General features: G+C 53.4%; 1 protein-coding gene across 8 annotated transcripts in view; it reads right to left on the bottom strand.

Annotated features, from left to right (window-relative positions):
• PIP5K1C (phosphatidylinositol-4-phosphate 5-kinase type 1 gamma) overlaps positions 1-12,394 on the bottom strand; it is a 48,657-nt gene extending 36,263 nt beyond the window's left edge. For all 8 annotated transcript variants that reach the window (XM_027668341.1, XM_027668343.1, XM_027668342.1 and 5 more), the window contains exon 1: positions 12,201-12,394. In XM_027668341.1, coding sequence (XP_027524142.1) covers positions 12,201-12,300 — 100 coding nt within the window. In that variant the 5' untranslated portion in view covers positions 12,301-12,394. The remainder of the gene's footprint in view (positions 1-12,200) is intronic.
• Between the last annotated feature and the right edge of the window lie 162 nt (positions 12,395-12,556).

The following is a 12,556-nucleotide window of genomic DNA, read 5'->3' as shown; positions in this document are numbered from 1 at the left end:
TCAACATTTCCTGGCTCCCCACCCAGTAATCTCCTTCCAGACCAGATGGTTCAAGCCTATAGCTCTGTCCCCACCGAGCAGTGGGGCTGCCCCAGGCTCAGCAGGGAGCCCAGGGAGGTCTGAACAGGGGGTTGTTTTCTGCACAGCAGAAGGAATTTGGGAGGCTCAGAGCAGCTGGTGCAGGGGCTGTCCATGGGAAGAGGAGAAGGCAGGTGTGATGAAGCAGAACCACCCTGCAGGTACTGCAGCCCCTTTTAAGGATGGGCCTCACCAAGCTTTGCAGTTTTGGATGGGGCTTCTTGGCTTCCTCTTCACCAAAATGGGTGCACTGGTTTTGCCAGAACTTAAGGGGGAGTCATAAGGCAAAGGTTTGGAGACCGTTATCTTGGCAAGTCAAAAGCAGGAGCTCTAACAGAGAACATGAAATACCAGGCAGCACTTACCACTTCTGCCTGCAATATATCCCTTTTCCCTTTAGATGAGCAGCTGCCATTCAGACACATCCCTCCCTCCCACAGGTCCTGAATTAAGTCATTTTTCACCCACCTCACCCTTACAGAATAAGTTGTTTTTCACCCCACCTCACAGCAAAACTTGCATTTAAATTTCACTTCTTCAGCTGCTGTAAAAACCCACCTCGTTCCTCTAGGTTACAGTTTGCTTTTCATGCTGGGCCCTCCCAGTCTCCTTGCACTCCCAGTTTTCAGTTTAGAAAAGATTAAAAATAAATCCAGTCTTTGCGTTTTAAAACCTGGGAGTTTGGGAAGCCACAGCATCTCTCTGAGATCGTTATAAACCTTAAATCGCAATCCCTCGTGCATTCCAATCCATAAAAAAACAGAGCTTGCACATATTAAACCAAATTCCTCCCAAATTGCCATTTTTCTCATTTTCTTTAATAAGCATTTTCTGGCATTATCAGTCCAGAAGCCTCTTTCTCAAAAGAGTGTCCCAGATAGTTAATCCACCAGTGACTCCTGCCCAATATCAAAATGAAAACAAACATTCAACCCTCTGAGACTACTGAGGAGAAAGACTATGTCAGCATTTCTCTTCCATCAAAATTAATTTAAGCCTGAAGAGATGTCAGGTCAAGAAGTATCCTGGAATTAAAAAACCCTGTATGCCTGTCAACCAGCATGAGGCTGCAGCCTGACCTCGAGTTCTGGGGACAGTTTTGGGGACACAATTTAAGAAGGATCTAAAGCAGTTGGAGGGTGTCCACAGAGCTGGGGAAGGGTCTGGAGGGGAAGGGTCTGAGGAGCAGCTGAGGGCACTTGGCTGGTTCAGCTGGAGCAGAGGAGACTGAGGGGAGACTCCTCGGGGGCTGCAGCTCCTGCCCAGGGGAGGCAGAGGGGCAGGGACTGAGCTCTGCTCTGGGACCAGGGACAGGAGCCAGGGAAGGGCTGGAGCTGTGCCAGGGGGGTTGGGATGGATCTCAGGGAAAGGTTCTTCCCCCAGAGGGTGCTGGGGCACTGCCCAGGCTCCCCAGGGCAGTGGGCACGGCCCCAAGGCTGCCAGAGCTCCAGGAGGGTTTGGACAACGCTCTGAGGGACAGGGTGGGATTGTTGGGGTGTCTGTGCAGGACCAAGGGTTGGACTGGATGAATTACAGGCAAAAAAAGCATTAAATTAAGCAAAGGCAATTATTAGACTTCTAGATTTCAGCTCTTATCACTGAACAAACAGCCTTTACCAACACAAAAATCACCTCATAATGTGCTATTTAAACCCCAAATAATCTCCACCTGTTAGGCCAAACTGAAAAACTGGGCCTTATTTCTGGATTCCACCTCAGCAAGTGCCTGTAACTGAGCATGTCATTAACAGTGACAAGCACAGCTTTGAGACTTCAGCTTCATTTTCTGCTCTCTCTGTTCCAGCTTTGAAGTCAGGGACTATTTTACATCTCTATAGTTTGCATTTCTGCCAGCAAATTCTCTGCTGTTTTGTACACTGCCCCCGTCAACATGCAGCAGCCAGATGGAGAGAGCAGCACCCAACACGTACAGAGAGGAGGAAAACTGTCATTTTGCAGATGATACTCAGCTAAAAGTGACATTTAGAGAGAAGACAAGCGGTTTCAGGTATTACATCTGCCCTCCCCGCTGCACGTGGGACTGAGCACACCACCCCTTCCTCCTGGTACAGGGATGCTGAACCAGCTACACCAACAGAAGCTGTGGAATCAGGAAAGTAGAGAGAGAACAAAGTTGCACATCAGCATCCAAGTGGAGTGACTGTGCCTGCTGAAGTGCTATCAGCACATTCAGGGAAGGAGCACTCAGCCAGAGGAGGATTTTAGCCAGCTGCCTCTCTTCGAAAAATGCAGCAATGGACAATTTTGCCCTGAAAAATCCACAAAATCTGGTCCATCAGATGTGCAGAGAAACTATAGAAGGAAAACTACCGCAGCATCTTTGTCATCAGCTGCTGCATCCTGCCCACACCAGAGGCTTTGGCAATACTTCCCTGTGCCTCTGCCCAGGTCACGGAATGCGCCAAACACGACATGACAGCATGAAGACGTGGGCACATTTTCCCTGATTTTTTAGAGCAATTAACAAAGTCCATCCCTTCTGCCTTGCCTAGGGCTCTTCCCTCTCTGCCCATTGACCCATGTGGTAAATACTACCAGTGTCACAAAGCCAGTGGGAGCCCCAGTTCCCAACCCTACACTCAGAAGAGAGTGGGGCATCGAGGGAAGATCCGACCAGTGGCTGTGGCAGGGTCCAGATCATCACCTTCATTTTACTTTGTACAATGCACACTTGTGTTTCTAGGCCTTATGCCAAGTCTGAAGGTTTTTCTTCAACCCCTCAGTTCTTCAGAACCTCAAGTAAAATCAATGGACACCAGAGGTGGGCTGCCCTCTCTGTGGGATCCACTTCAGTAATGAACTGAGTGGGCTCCAAGAGCAGGAACCAGCCATGTCCCATCTCAGTGACCCCCCACGATCTGTTGACAGAGCATGTGAGCAGGACACACTGCTGCTGGTGCTTCCATCACTGATGTGCACGTGGCTGAGATCACCTGAACTCTGCCAGAACTCAAGAAGTATTTGGACAATGCTCTGAGGCACAGGGTGGGATTCCTGGGGTTGTCTTGTGCAGGTCAGGAGTTGGATTTGAGGATCCTCGTGGGTCCCTTCTAACCCAGGACATTCTATGATTCTATGACTCCCTGGTTTCAGGCACTGCTGTCTGCTGGGAGCACTGCAGGACTTTGGAGATGAGTCTTGAGCTCTGGAAGGATTTAATAAAATCTCTTAAAACTTGCCAATTACATAAAAATACTCCTCAAGTGCTCTGAACCCTTTGTGGGCTGTATTCACGCACCAACCCAAATTGCTCCCACTCAAGTTGCTCAAACTGGTGTCAGGTGGCCTTAATTACCTGAGCTCAGACAGCCCTGAAGATGAAAATCCACATGGAGCCCGTCTGAGCCGACTGAATCACCAGAGGACTGACAGGACCAGCACCAGAACAGCGTCTGAAGCAGTGCAGTGACTGCACTGCTGCCCAACTGCAGCTGAGGAAAAACCAGGTAAATACCTACAAGCTCAGGAGGATGTTGTTAATTTGTCCTTTAAACAGAATCACAGTTCCACCCACGAATCAGGAATTCCACCCTAAAAAATAACTGGGAACACCTTGAAGCCATACATGTCATGCACAAAACCAACACTGCTCTGCCCTGCTATTGGAGAGCTTTATTTGGTTTTTTTGGTAGGCAATAAACTCGCAGAGAAGCCTGCCTAGGTCACAGGATGTTCCACAAGTAGACAGCAGCAAGGTGAGGGTGGTCCCACCTCACCATCCCCTGCAGCACGTGGCCGGGATGTTCTCCCATCCCACAGGAAGGGGAGGAGGGAGAACAGATTAAGGTGACCTACATTACTCCTACTTTAAATACACAGGAGAATTGCTTTTATTCTCCCTACCCTATTCCTCCCTGGCCTTCCTGCCCCATGAGGGTTGGCAGGAACCCTCTGCCCAGGTGGCACACTCCACCATGGGGTGCACCCTGCCTTAACCAGGGAGGCAGAAAGCAAGTCTGGGCATCAAGCTTGAACTCACAAGAGACTGATTTTGCAAACAATCCTGTTTTAATGGAGATTACGCTGGTTTTGTGTCAGTCCTCAGCTCCATCAGGTTGTGCTTCACCGGTCTCAGTGGTCACCTCAGCCCCTGGAGATCTGGACCTTCATGTACTTGGGGTGACAGCAACTGAGAATGGTAAACTCCAAAGGGAAGAAAAATCTAAATGGCAATTTAAACAACATCTTGTCAGGCAGCAAATGAACAGGCAAAACAATATTGACTAATTCTACCCTTGCAGAACCACAACATGGTCACCAACACGGTCTCACACATCCAAGACGCCCATTTTGAGGGGCAGCATCCTGATGTGCCCAGAGTTTGGGTCACACTAGGGACAGGCTTCCAACACTGGCCCTGCCAAACGACTGTGAACTCAGCTCCCTGGTCCCAAAAGCAGCAATCTCCTTGCCTCCTACGGAAAAAACATGAAACAGCTGTGGAATTACTCTGATTTACTAAATTCAGTGAAGGAGTAGAGACCCGACTGGCTCCCAGCCCAGCACTCCCTTTCCTCCGGGAGCTGGTTGAGGTCAAAGCGCTACCAGATCTTCTGGAGAAGACATTAGGAGGTGTCTGCCACGGCACAGGAACACAGACAATTTGAATGGGAAGAATCAGTTGTTTGACAGAACTTTGTCAGAGAAAGCATCACCGGGTTTAAAAACGAAGAGTTAACAACTACTTGGGCTACACAGACCCTCGGAGCACAGGAAACTCATTTTGCAGGAGCCACCAACCCCACGTGAGAGCTCCTGAGGAATCAACGGGACCCCGGCACGTCCAGAACATGGGCAGGAAAGCCTTAGTGGTGGCAGCCGGAGCACATGGCAAAGGCTGGATCAAACCTCATCCCCTGCATGGCTGGGAGAGGTGGAACATTGTGCAGTACAGGGAAAAGCAATGTTTGAGCTCAGTGGAGTCTCACGGGCACTGAGCTCCCCACCGGCCTCAGTGCCAGCAGCACCGTCCCAGCAGCGCTGCTGTGTTTTAATGACCACAAACAAGGCAAAGCTGCCCTCATCTTGTAATCCATTAATTCCTCCCAGTATAGGAGACTGAGCTGTTTCACCCAGAACAAAGGCACTGCTGCCTGTGCTGTTCCCATGCTCAGCTAATCTCCAGGCCCTTTCAGTCACAGACATGGACCTGCCCAGGCTGGTCTTGTGACAAACCCCAGGCCATGACCTGGTTCCCTTTGCTGGATCAATGAGTGCCTTGGGCAGCAGGAGCAGCTACAGGTGTGCTCCTGGAACGTGGGCCCTTGCCTTCCAAACACTCCTCATGCAACAGGCAGGTCTGCAATGATGGAAGCGTCAGAGAAGCAAACAGCTGGTTTCCAACTTCTCTTTTCTCCCAGGAAGTCTTTCCCACCCCTTCCAGTAACAATTTCTGCAAAGAGAACATGCAGATACTGCTGATTACAAAGGACATGACGACTGGGCCCCCTTGCTGAGTCTGCAAACTATTACTGGCACTGGCTGGACATGGTGAGGTTTGTTTTCTGCAACTCCAGATCCAAAGGCTGCAGAGCTGAGCAGTTATCCAGAGGGACAGCTCTTCTCACAGGCATCTGCCAGAGACACATCTGTAAAGAACACGCCATCTCCATGCTATAAAATAACACTGCTGCTCTTCACACATCAACTGCTCCAGCCTGCTTCTGTGTCACAGTAAAGACAGTAAGAGAACCCTTCACATCACACACTGACTCCCTAGTTGTACACTTTTCTGTTTTTTAAACGGAATTAGAAAAAGAGCGCTGGGTTTGCTGTACCCAAAGAAAGCTGGAAGAGAAGCAAAGGGGTAGCTCAGAGTGAAAGACTCACAGCGTCTCCTGGAGCCTCTCCCACCATGGTTTGTGGTGACCAGAGGCATCAGCCAGGCTGTGAACACCAGGGGCAACCCAGCATGTCAAAGGCTCCAGGTTCCCTACCCACCACAGCACGTCTCTGACTCAGCCCGGGTTATTCACCACAAGCCAGTGCCAAAACCCACACGTAAGCTGGGGTAAGCCACAAGAACACACGATGGAAGAAGACGACGCTTAATTAGGGGTTGACAGCATTTTCTGCTAAATATGTGGGTGAGGAGACAAGTGACAGAAAAGCTTCTCTGATCACTTTTAGCTTTTTAATTACAGAAAACGCTTCCCGGAAAGTCCTGAGGTTAACTCAGCTATCAGCAACACTGAAAAACTCAAACAAACAAGTGCCAGGCTCCTGAGGAACTGAGACCTACCTAAAGAAGGCAAAGCCCCAGCCTCACCTTATGATCAGTGGCTCGTGCAGGGCTCTGGGAGAGGCCAGGCTCCCCCTCCAGGGACTCTGTCTGTGAACCACCCGGGGAGGAGGTGGAGAGCCTGGGAAAGCCAGCAGATGCTTTTCCTTTGGCACACACTCCCCATGCGGGCAGGTGAGCAACACCCAGGCTCTGCTGACACAGTCCCTGCTGACGAGGATCAAGACCAAACCCACTTCACAAAAGCCATGACTCTGGTTTTTTACATGACCCTCTTCTTTTTGGTGCTTTTGCTGTCTCATTTCAGCATTAAACAGCCTTTGGCTTCCAGGCCCTCGCAGTGCCTTGATTTCCCCCTCTGCTGTGCTCCTGTCTTTTCCAGGCCATATGGGCATTCCTGTGGTGGAACAGCCATCACCCTCGTGAGGGGCTCATCCCAGCACGTGTCCTCATCCCAGCATCCTTCCTATTAGGGGAAAACACAAGTGGCTGTACACACACCCCCAGCAGGCAGCAAACACCCAGAGTGTGCTTGGCCAGGAGTTCTGCTTTACCAGGCTTACAAAAAACAACAGTATTTTGCTCCTTTGAGTTCCTGCACTTGCCACAGATGGATTTAGAAACGGTGAAATACCATGAAGATGTGTGTGTATACATATATATAAAACAGTAGGTACTTATTGGGGATCCACACCAAACAACTGGGGCTTTGCACCTGCATAATGCTTCAAAATAGCTTCTGATCAGACAGTCAGTCTGATGTGACTAAGAAATTATGTTCTTGGGCATGTTCACGAGGTGACCCAGCCTGCAGGCCTGGGAGAGGGCTGAAGGACAACAGCACTGTCACTGGGTTATTAAACAAATTAAAGGGGCCTATCAGAGATCTTGGCTGGAGACTTGGAAAGACTTAATAGGAAAGAAAACACCCCACTTCAGCCATCTCCTGCTGTTCTGCTGCTATTTATGAGTTTCAAGGCCAGACTGGATGGGGCTTGGAGCAACCTGGTCTAGTGGAAGGTGTCCCTGCCCATGGCAGCGGGGTGGGATGAGATGAGCTCCCTTCTAAGCCATTCTGGGATTCTATGATTCAAACATTCACAGTCACTCCTCTCCCTACACATGCATCTTTAAGAAAAGAGGTGCCAAGGCCTCTGTGTTAAACCAGAGAGCGTGTCCAAAAACCAGCAGCCTGCTCTGATACCCACTGCCCCCATCAGCCCCCTGGCACCTCAGGCTCTGGGGAGGATCCAGGAGGGTGCACCCATGGGATCAGATCATCCAGGAGGGCAGGACCCACTTTGGCTCCCGCTTTCCTGCAGCCAGGATGGAAGAGGGAACATCTTCTGCCAGTGACACCACGAGCAGCTCTGTCTCCATGCTGCTGGAGGGAGCACTGAGTGTTCACTCCCACCTAAGCACAGCCAACACCCCTTGCACTGGGATTAGCAAACATTTCTCACTTCCACTCTGCTTCTGACATGCCACAGTGCAGCGCAAAAGGTGCAACAGTTTCTGATTTTTGAGTCACAAGTTAATGATCCCCACATAACACCTGCAGTTCCCACATGCACAGCTGAACTGATCTCATGCCAGCAGGTCCCAGTGAGCACACGGTACCACATCCATGTCAGGAGTGAGGCACCTGCCAGGAGTGGTAGATTAATCGTGGTAAAGGGAATAAGCTTGGCAGCCCAAAAGGATGAATAGGAACAAATAAACATGACAAAGCTGAAGCAGCAAGGGATGAGAAGGGCTCTCGAGTCTTTGTCAGGGTATCACAGCTGTGGCAGGACTATTTCTGGACTCGACTGGTGCCGACTCAAAGATGTGTCCATGAAGGAAGAGAGTGCTGGAATTCCTGCTGCTGCTTTTCAGGCTGTAACCACCTTATATGGGAAAACCATATTTATTAAGATTGTCATCTGGCAAGAGCCCATAATGGTCATGTCAGTGAATCACTTCAATAGTTCCCAAATTATGCACTGTTCATAGTGAATCCATTCAGGTCATTCCCTGAGGAGCCCTTCTGGAGAGGCCCATGAGCCTCCCAAGTGGGACGTGGCAGTGGCAGCTCTGCCAGGCCCAGCCCCAGCAGTGGTGGAACAGGCTGTTACATACAGGTCAGTGCCAAATGCTGGTTAATGAAAATTAGATTAATCACTCCCTGCCCTGCGTTCCTGGGGACTCGTTCTCCAGCCTGTCCTGACACGGATACCGACGGGCTCAGCATCCTCCGGGCAGTGCCCACATCTCCCTGCCCTTCCCAGCTCCCAGGCCCATCATCCCAGCTTCCCTGTGTGCTTCCAGCTGATTCATATCTTAAAGAACAATTAATTTGCCAGAGCAGCCTGAATCCTATTTCCATTGCCTTCCTCTTTCCCCGCAGCTGAGCTGCGACTTATTGATTGTGAAGTAACTGCAGGGTCTTTAAGAGTTCAAGGCGCGGGGTGTTTTTCTGCCTGTTCCTGCCTGGCTGACTCCCTCTGTAATCATCCTCGCCAGCACCATTTCACGGCACGCAGGCATGTGACATCAAACTAAGCTGTGAACCATAATCATGCTGGGGATGATGTTTACATTTGATTTTTCCTCAAGCTGATAAGCTCTCTCCAATTTCCCCTCTCCATCCCCGTTGGTATGGATTGAACTGCTTATGCCCCACAGGGTGGAATTCTTCTCTTATCTCTAATCTGCTCACTGGAAAAATTGCTTCCAGCCACCCTTCAAAAGTCACTTCAAAGTTATCACTGTGAAGGGGGAAGAGCTGCAGTACCGTTCCTGGGCTGTTGCAATCAGCACTCTCCCAGTGCTTTTTGGAGATGGCCACAGAGGTGCCACCAGCACACCTGGCTGGGGCTGGGATCTGCACTTTGCTCCTCTAGCTCCAGGGACAGCAAGACAACTGTCCAACACAAGTGTAAATCCTTGTTAAATCATTTCAGGTCTCTAAAGCAGAGGAATCCAATCCTGAAGAACACGTTGGAGGCATCTGCCCCAGCTCTGGGCCACAAGTGATGGGGCAGAGAGCACCCTGTGTAACAAGAGACCTGAGTAATGGAAATAAGTCCAATGTCAGCTTTACCTCCCCATCACCCTGAGAATTCCCACTTTAGCAAGGAGATGGAGGAGACCAGCTCTGTTGTCAGTTTTGCAATAACAGCTCTCCCATAACCTGACCCCCCCCTTGGAAAAAAGGAGGTTTCCAGACCCTCTGCCTCCAACTGCACCCAAGTAGAGGGGATGGGGATGTGCCATCTCCTCACCCAACTGTTCCTGTGGTTGGGACACCTCAGCCTGAAAACTCCCTGCCCCACACTGTGTCTCTGCTCCTGGCAACAGCTCACCAGAACCCAGGAACAGCCCCTTACACTCCCTGCAGCCACTTCCCAGGGCATGAGGGTGCACGTCCAGAGAGAAGGCACAGCAGACATTGCACCCACTTGATTTTTTGAAATTTGTTTTTCAAACACAGCTGGTCACAAAACTTTTTAAAACCTCAAGGCCAAGGTCTCAGAAAGTGACAAATTGGGCCTCTGTGTTCATACATGAGCCCAGCTGCTGGCACTAAGTGAGGTTTGGTCCCTCAAAGCATGAGATTGCCAAAAGTTCCCTTCAGAACACTCCCTGTACCTTAAGTCATACTACTGCCAAGGTTTCCCTCATTCAGCCCCTCTCCTCCATCCAATTTTGCTCCTGTACCAGACTAACTGGCTCCCTTCGATATTTACTGAGTGCTTGGGGAAGGTCTTTGCTGACCTGACCCACAGTCAGGATTAACCCTGCCAGGTTTTTCAGTCAGAGCACAGCACACACCACCCCTCTCTCTGGATTAACCCCTCACCTCCATTAAAAGCACAGCACACACCACCTCCTCTCCAGCCAGGAGCAGGTTTCAGCTGTGCTGGTGACCTTCCATCAACAGCACAGGCAGGCAGAGGGGTGAGCACAAGGCGAGCAGCACGAAGCACCTGTTCAGGTGTGTCATGAGCACTTCAGCACCTCCACCGCTGCTCCAAACAGCAGCAAAGGCACCGGTGCTGCATGTGCTGAACAGGGTTTGTCACCCAGTTCAGACCAGGGAGTGCAGTGACGGCCCCAGACCCACAGCACAGCCCTCCCGTGCAGGTGTACCTGTGCCTCTGCACACCCTGCCAGGGGCCACCTCCACCCCTCTGGGTTTCACTCTCCTCCAGCAAACACTCACAGGCTGCCGTGCAGGTTGTCCCCAGCCCCCCGGGAGCTCCAGCTGCAAGTGTGGCTGAGGCCAAGTGACACAATTTGGATGCTACCCAAGCAAGGAGTAAAAGCAACCTGACTCCAGAAATCAAAGCTTCGGTGAGATTACTGGCTCTGTGTCATCTTTTTTTACTATCAGCGTAAGGTAAGACAGCCCACAGGTTCATAAATTCAGATTTACTTGTTCAGGGAAGAAGGAAAACACACGCTCCTTGCTTAAACCCCTGCTGAGCAACAGTCTCCACAGACACCTTGTCTAGTCCTGAGCTACAACCCTCTACCCTCCCTAGAAACAGAAAGGTGACAGAGAAATCAGAAGGACAATGTTTTAATTGTTCATTGGTGTCCCTGCCCATGGCAGGTGGGGTGGAACAAGATGGGCCTTAAGGTCCCTTTCACCCCAAATTGTTCTGTGACCCTCATCAGCAAGAGGTTCCCTTGGCATCACCAGCCAACCTTCACTGTGCTGGGAGAATGCTCCCAAAAAGAGGAGAGGGTGGGTGGGAGCACAGCGAGCAGCCTCGGGAAGGTTGGCTGCACACTGCCAGCCCCTCGTTTCCTTGCAGCATGAGGAACTGCTGGGACGGCCGGGGACAGCTTCCCTCCCCCTAAACCTCGGCGCCTCACCCAAAACCACACGTCACACCCCCCCCATCAACCCGGTGCGGGGATGGCGTCTGCGAAACGAGCACGGCTTCCACCGTAATGAGGTTGTTTTCGGAAGATCTAATGATGCTCGTTTAAAGGCCTGACGACGCAGAGATCGCTGTCACCCCACAGCCAAACGCTGTGAGCATCCCCCGGGCTCGGCGGGTGCCCGGAGCTCCGTGTCAGCCCGGCAGCGGCGGGGACATCACGCGCTCGGCTCAGCCAGCGATCCCGAGGCTCTTAATGAACTAGAAATAATTAGGCGGCAGCAGCAGAGGCGGGGGCAGGTGCACAGGCACAGCCCCACGGATCCATCCCGCCGCTCGAGAGCCCCCAACCTCCTGCCAAAGCCGCTGCCAGGGTCAAGCCCACTCTGGCCACTGACAAATGGGACCCCCCCGGCGGGGGGGACCCCCCGCCCTCGCTGCTCGGGCCCCCACAGCAACCCGGGGGCCTGAGAGCGCCCGAGGCCCAGCCCCGAGCAGGGAAGGGGCAGCAGGGCCCCGCCACAGCCCCCCCCGGATCGGTACCGGGAGCAGTCCCGGAGCCGGGCGGCCTGTGCCCCGCACGGTGCTCCGGGGGTCGCGGCTGCCGCTCCAGGACAGCCGGGGCAGGGGGACACGGGGAGCCCATCCCGGCCCCACACGGGGAGCCCATCCCGGCCCCACACGGGGAGCCCATCCCGGCCCCCTCCCCGATCCCATCCCGGCCCCTCGGGAGTCCCGGGCCGGAACCATCCCCGCTCCGGGGGGAGAAAGCGGCGGTTGGACGGAACCACGCGGTACCGGGGGGGGCGCTCTCCGGGCAGGGGGGGACTGGACCGAACCACTCCAGGCGCCCCGCGGGGGCGCCCGGCCGGGGGTACGGCTGGGCTGAACCACTGCGGGCCGGCGGGGGACATGGGGGGACACGCAGGGGCCCGGCCGGGGCTGGGGACAGGCGGGGGCGGCCCCCGGTGCTCGCAGCGCGTTACCTCCTGACGCGTCCGGTCCCCCCACGCCGGCCTCCGGGGTGATGGCACCGGCACCCGCCGCGGCCGAGCCCTCCACCTCCTCGGGCAGCTCCTGCTCCATGGCGGGCGCGGGCAGGCCCAGGCCCGGGGCAGGACAGGCCCCGGACAGGCCCGTGCCCGCCTCCGCGCTCCTCCCGGCTACCGGCCGCGGCGCGAGGGACCCTGGGAGCGGCGCGGACCATGGAGCGCGGGAGGCGCCGCGGCCGGACACGCCCCGCCAGCGCCGGAAGCACCGCGGGGCCCTTCCGCCGGCTTTAATCGCGATGCGGCGGCGGGCTGTCGCGGTCACCGGCGGGCTGTGGGGCCCGCCCGGGCGG

Source organism: Corapipo altera, unplaced genomic scaffold (assembly GCF_003945725.1).
Source record: "Corapipo altera isolate COAL_440 unplaced genomic scaffold, ASM394572v1 231, whole genome shotgun sequence".
Classification (NCBI taxonomy): Eukaryota; Metazoa; Chordata; class Aves; order Passeriformes; family Pipridae; genus Corapipo; species Corapipo altera.
This window is presented reverse-complemented; position numbering and strand designations above follow the sequence as displayed.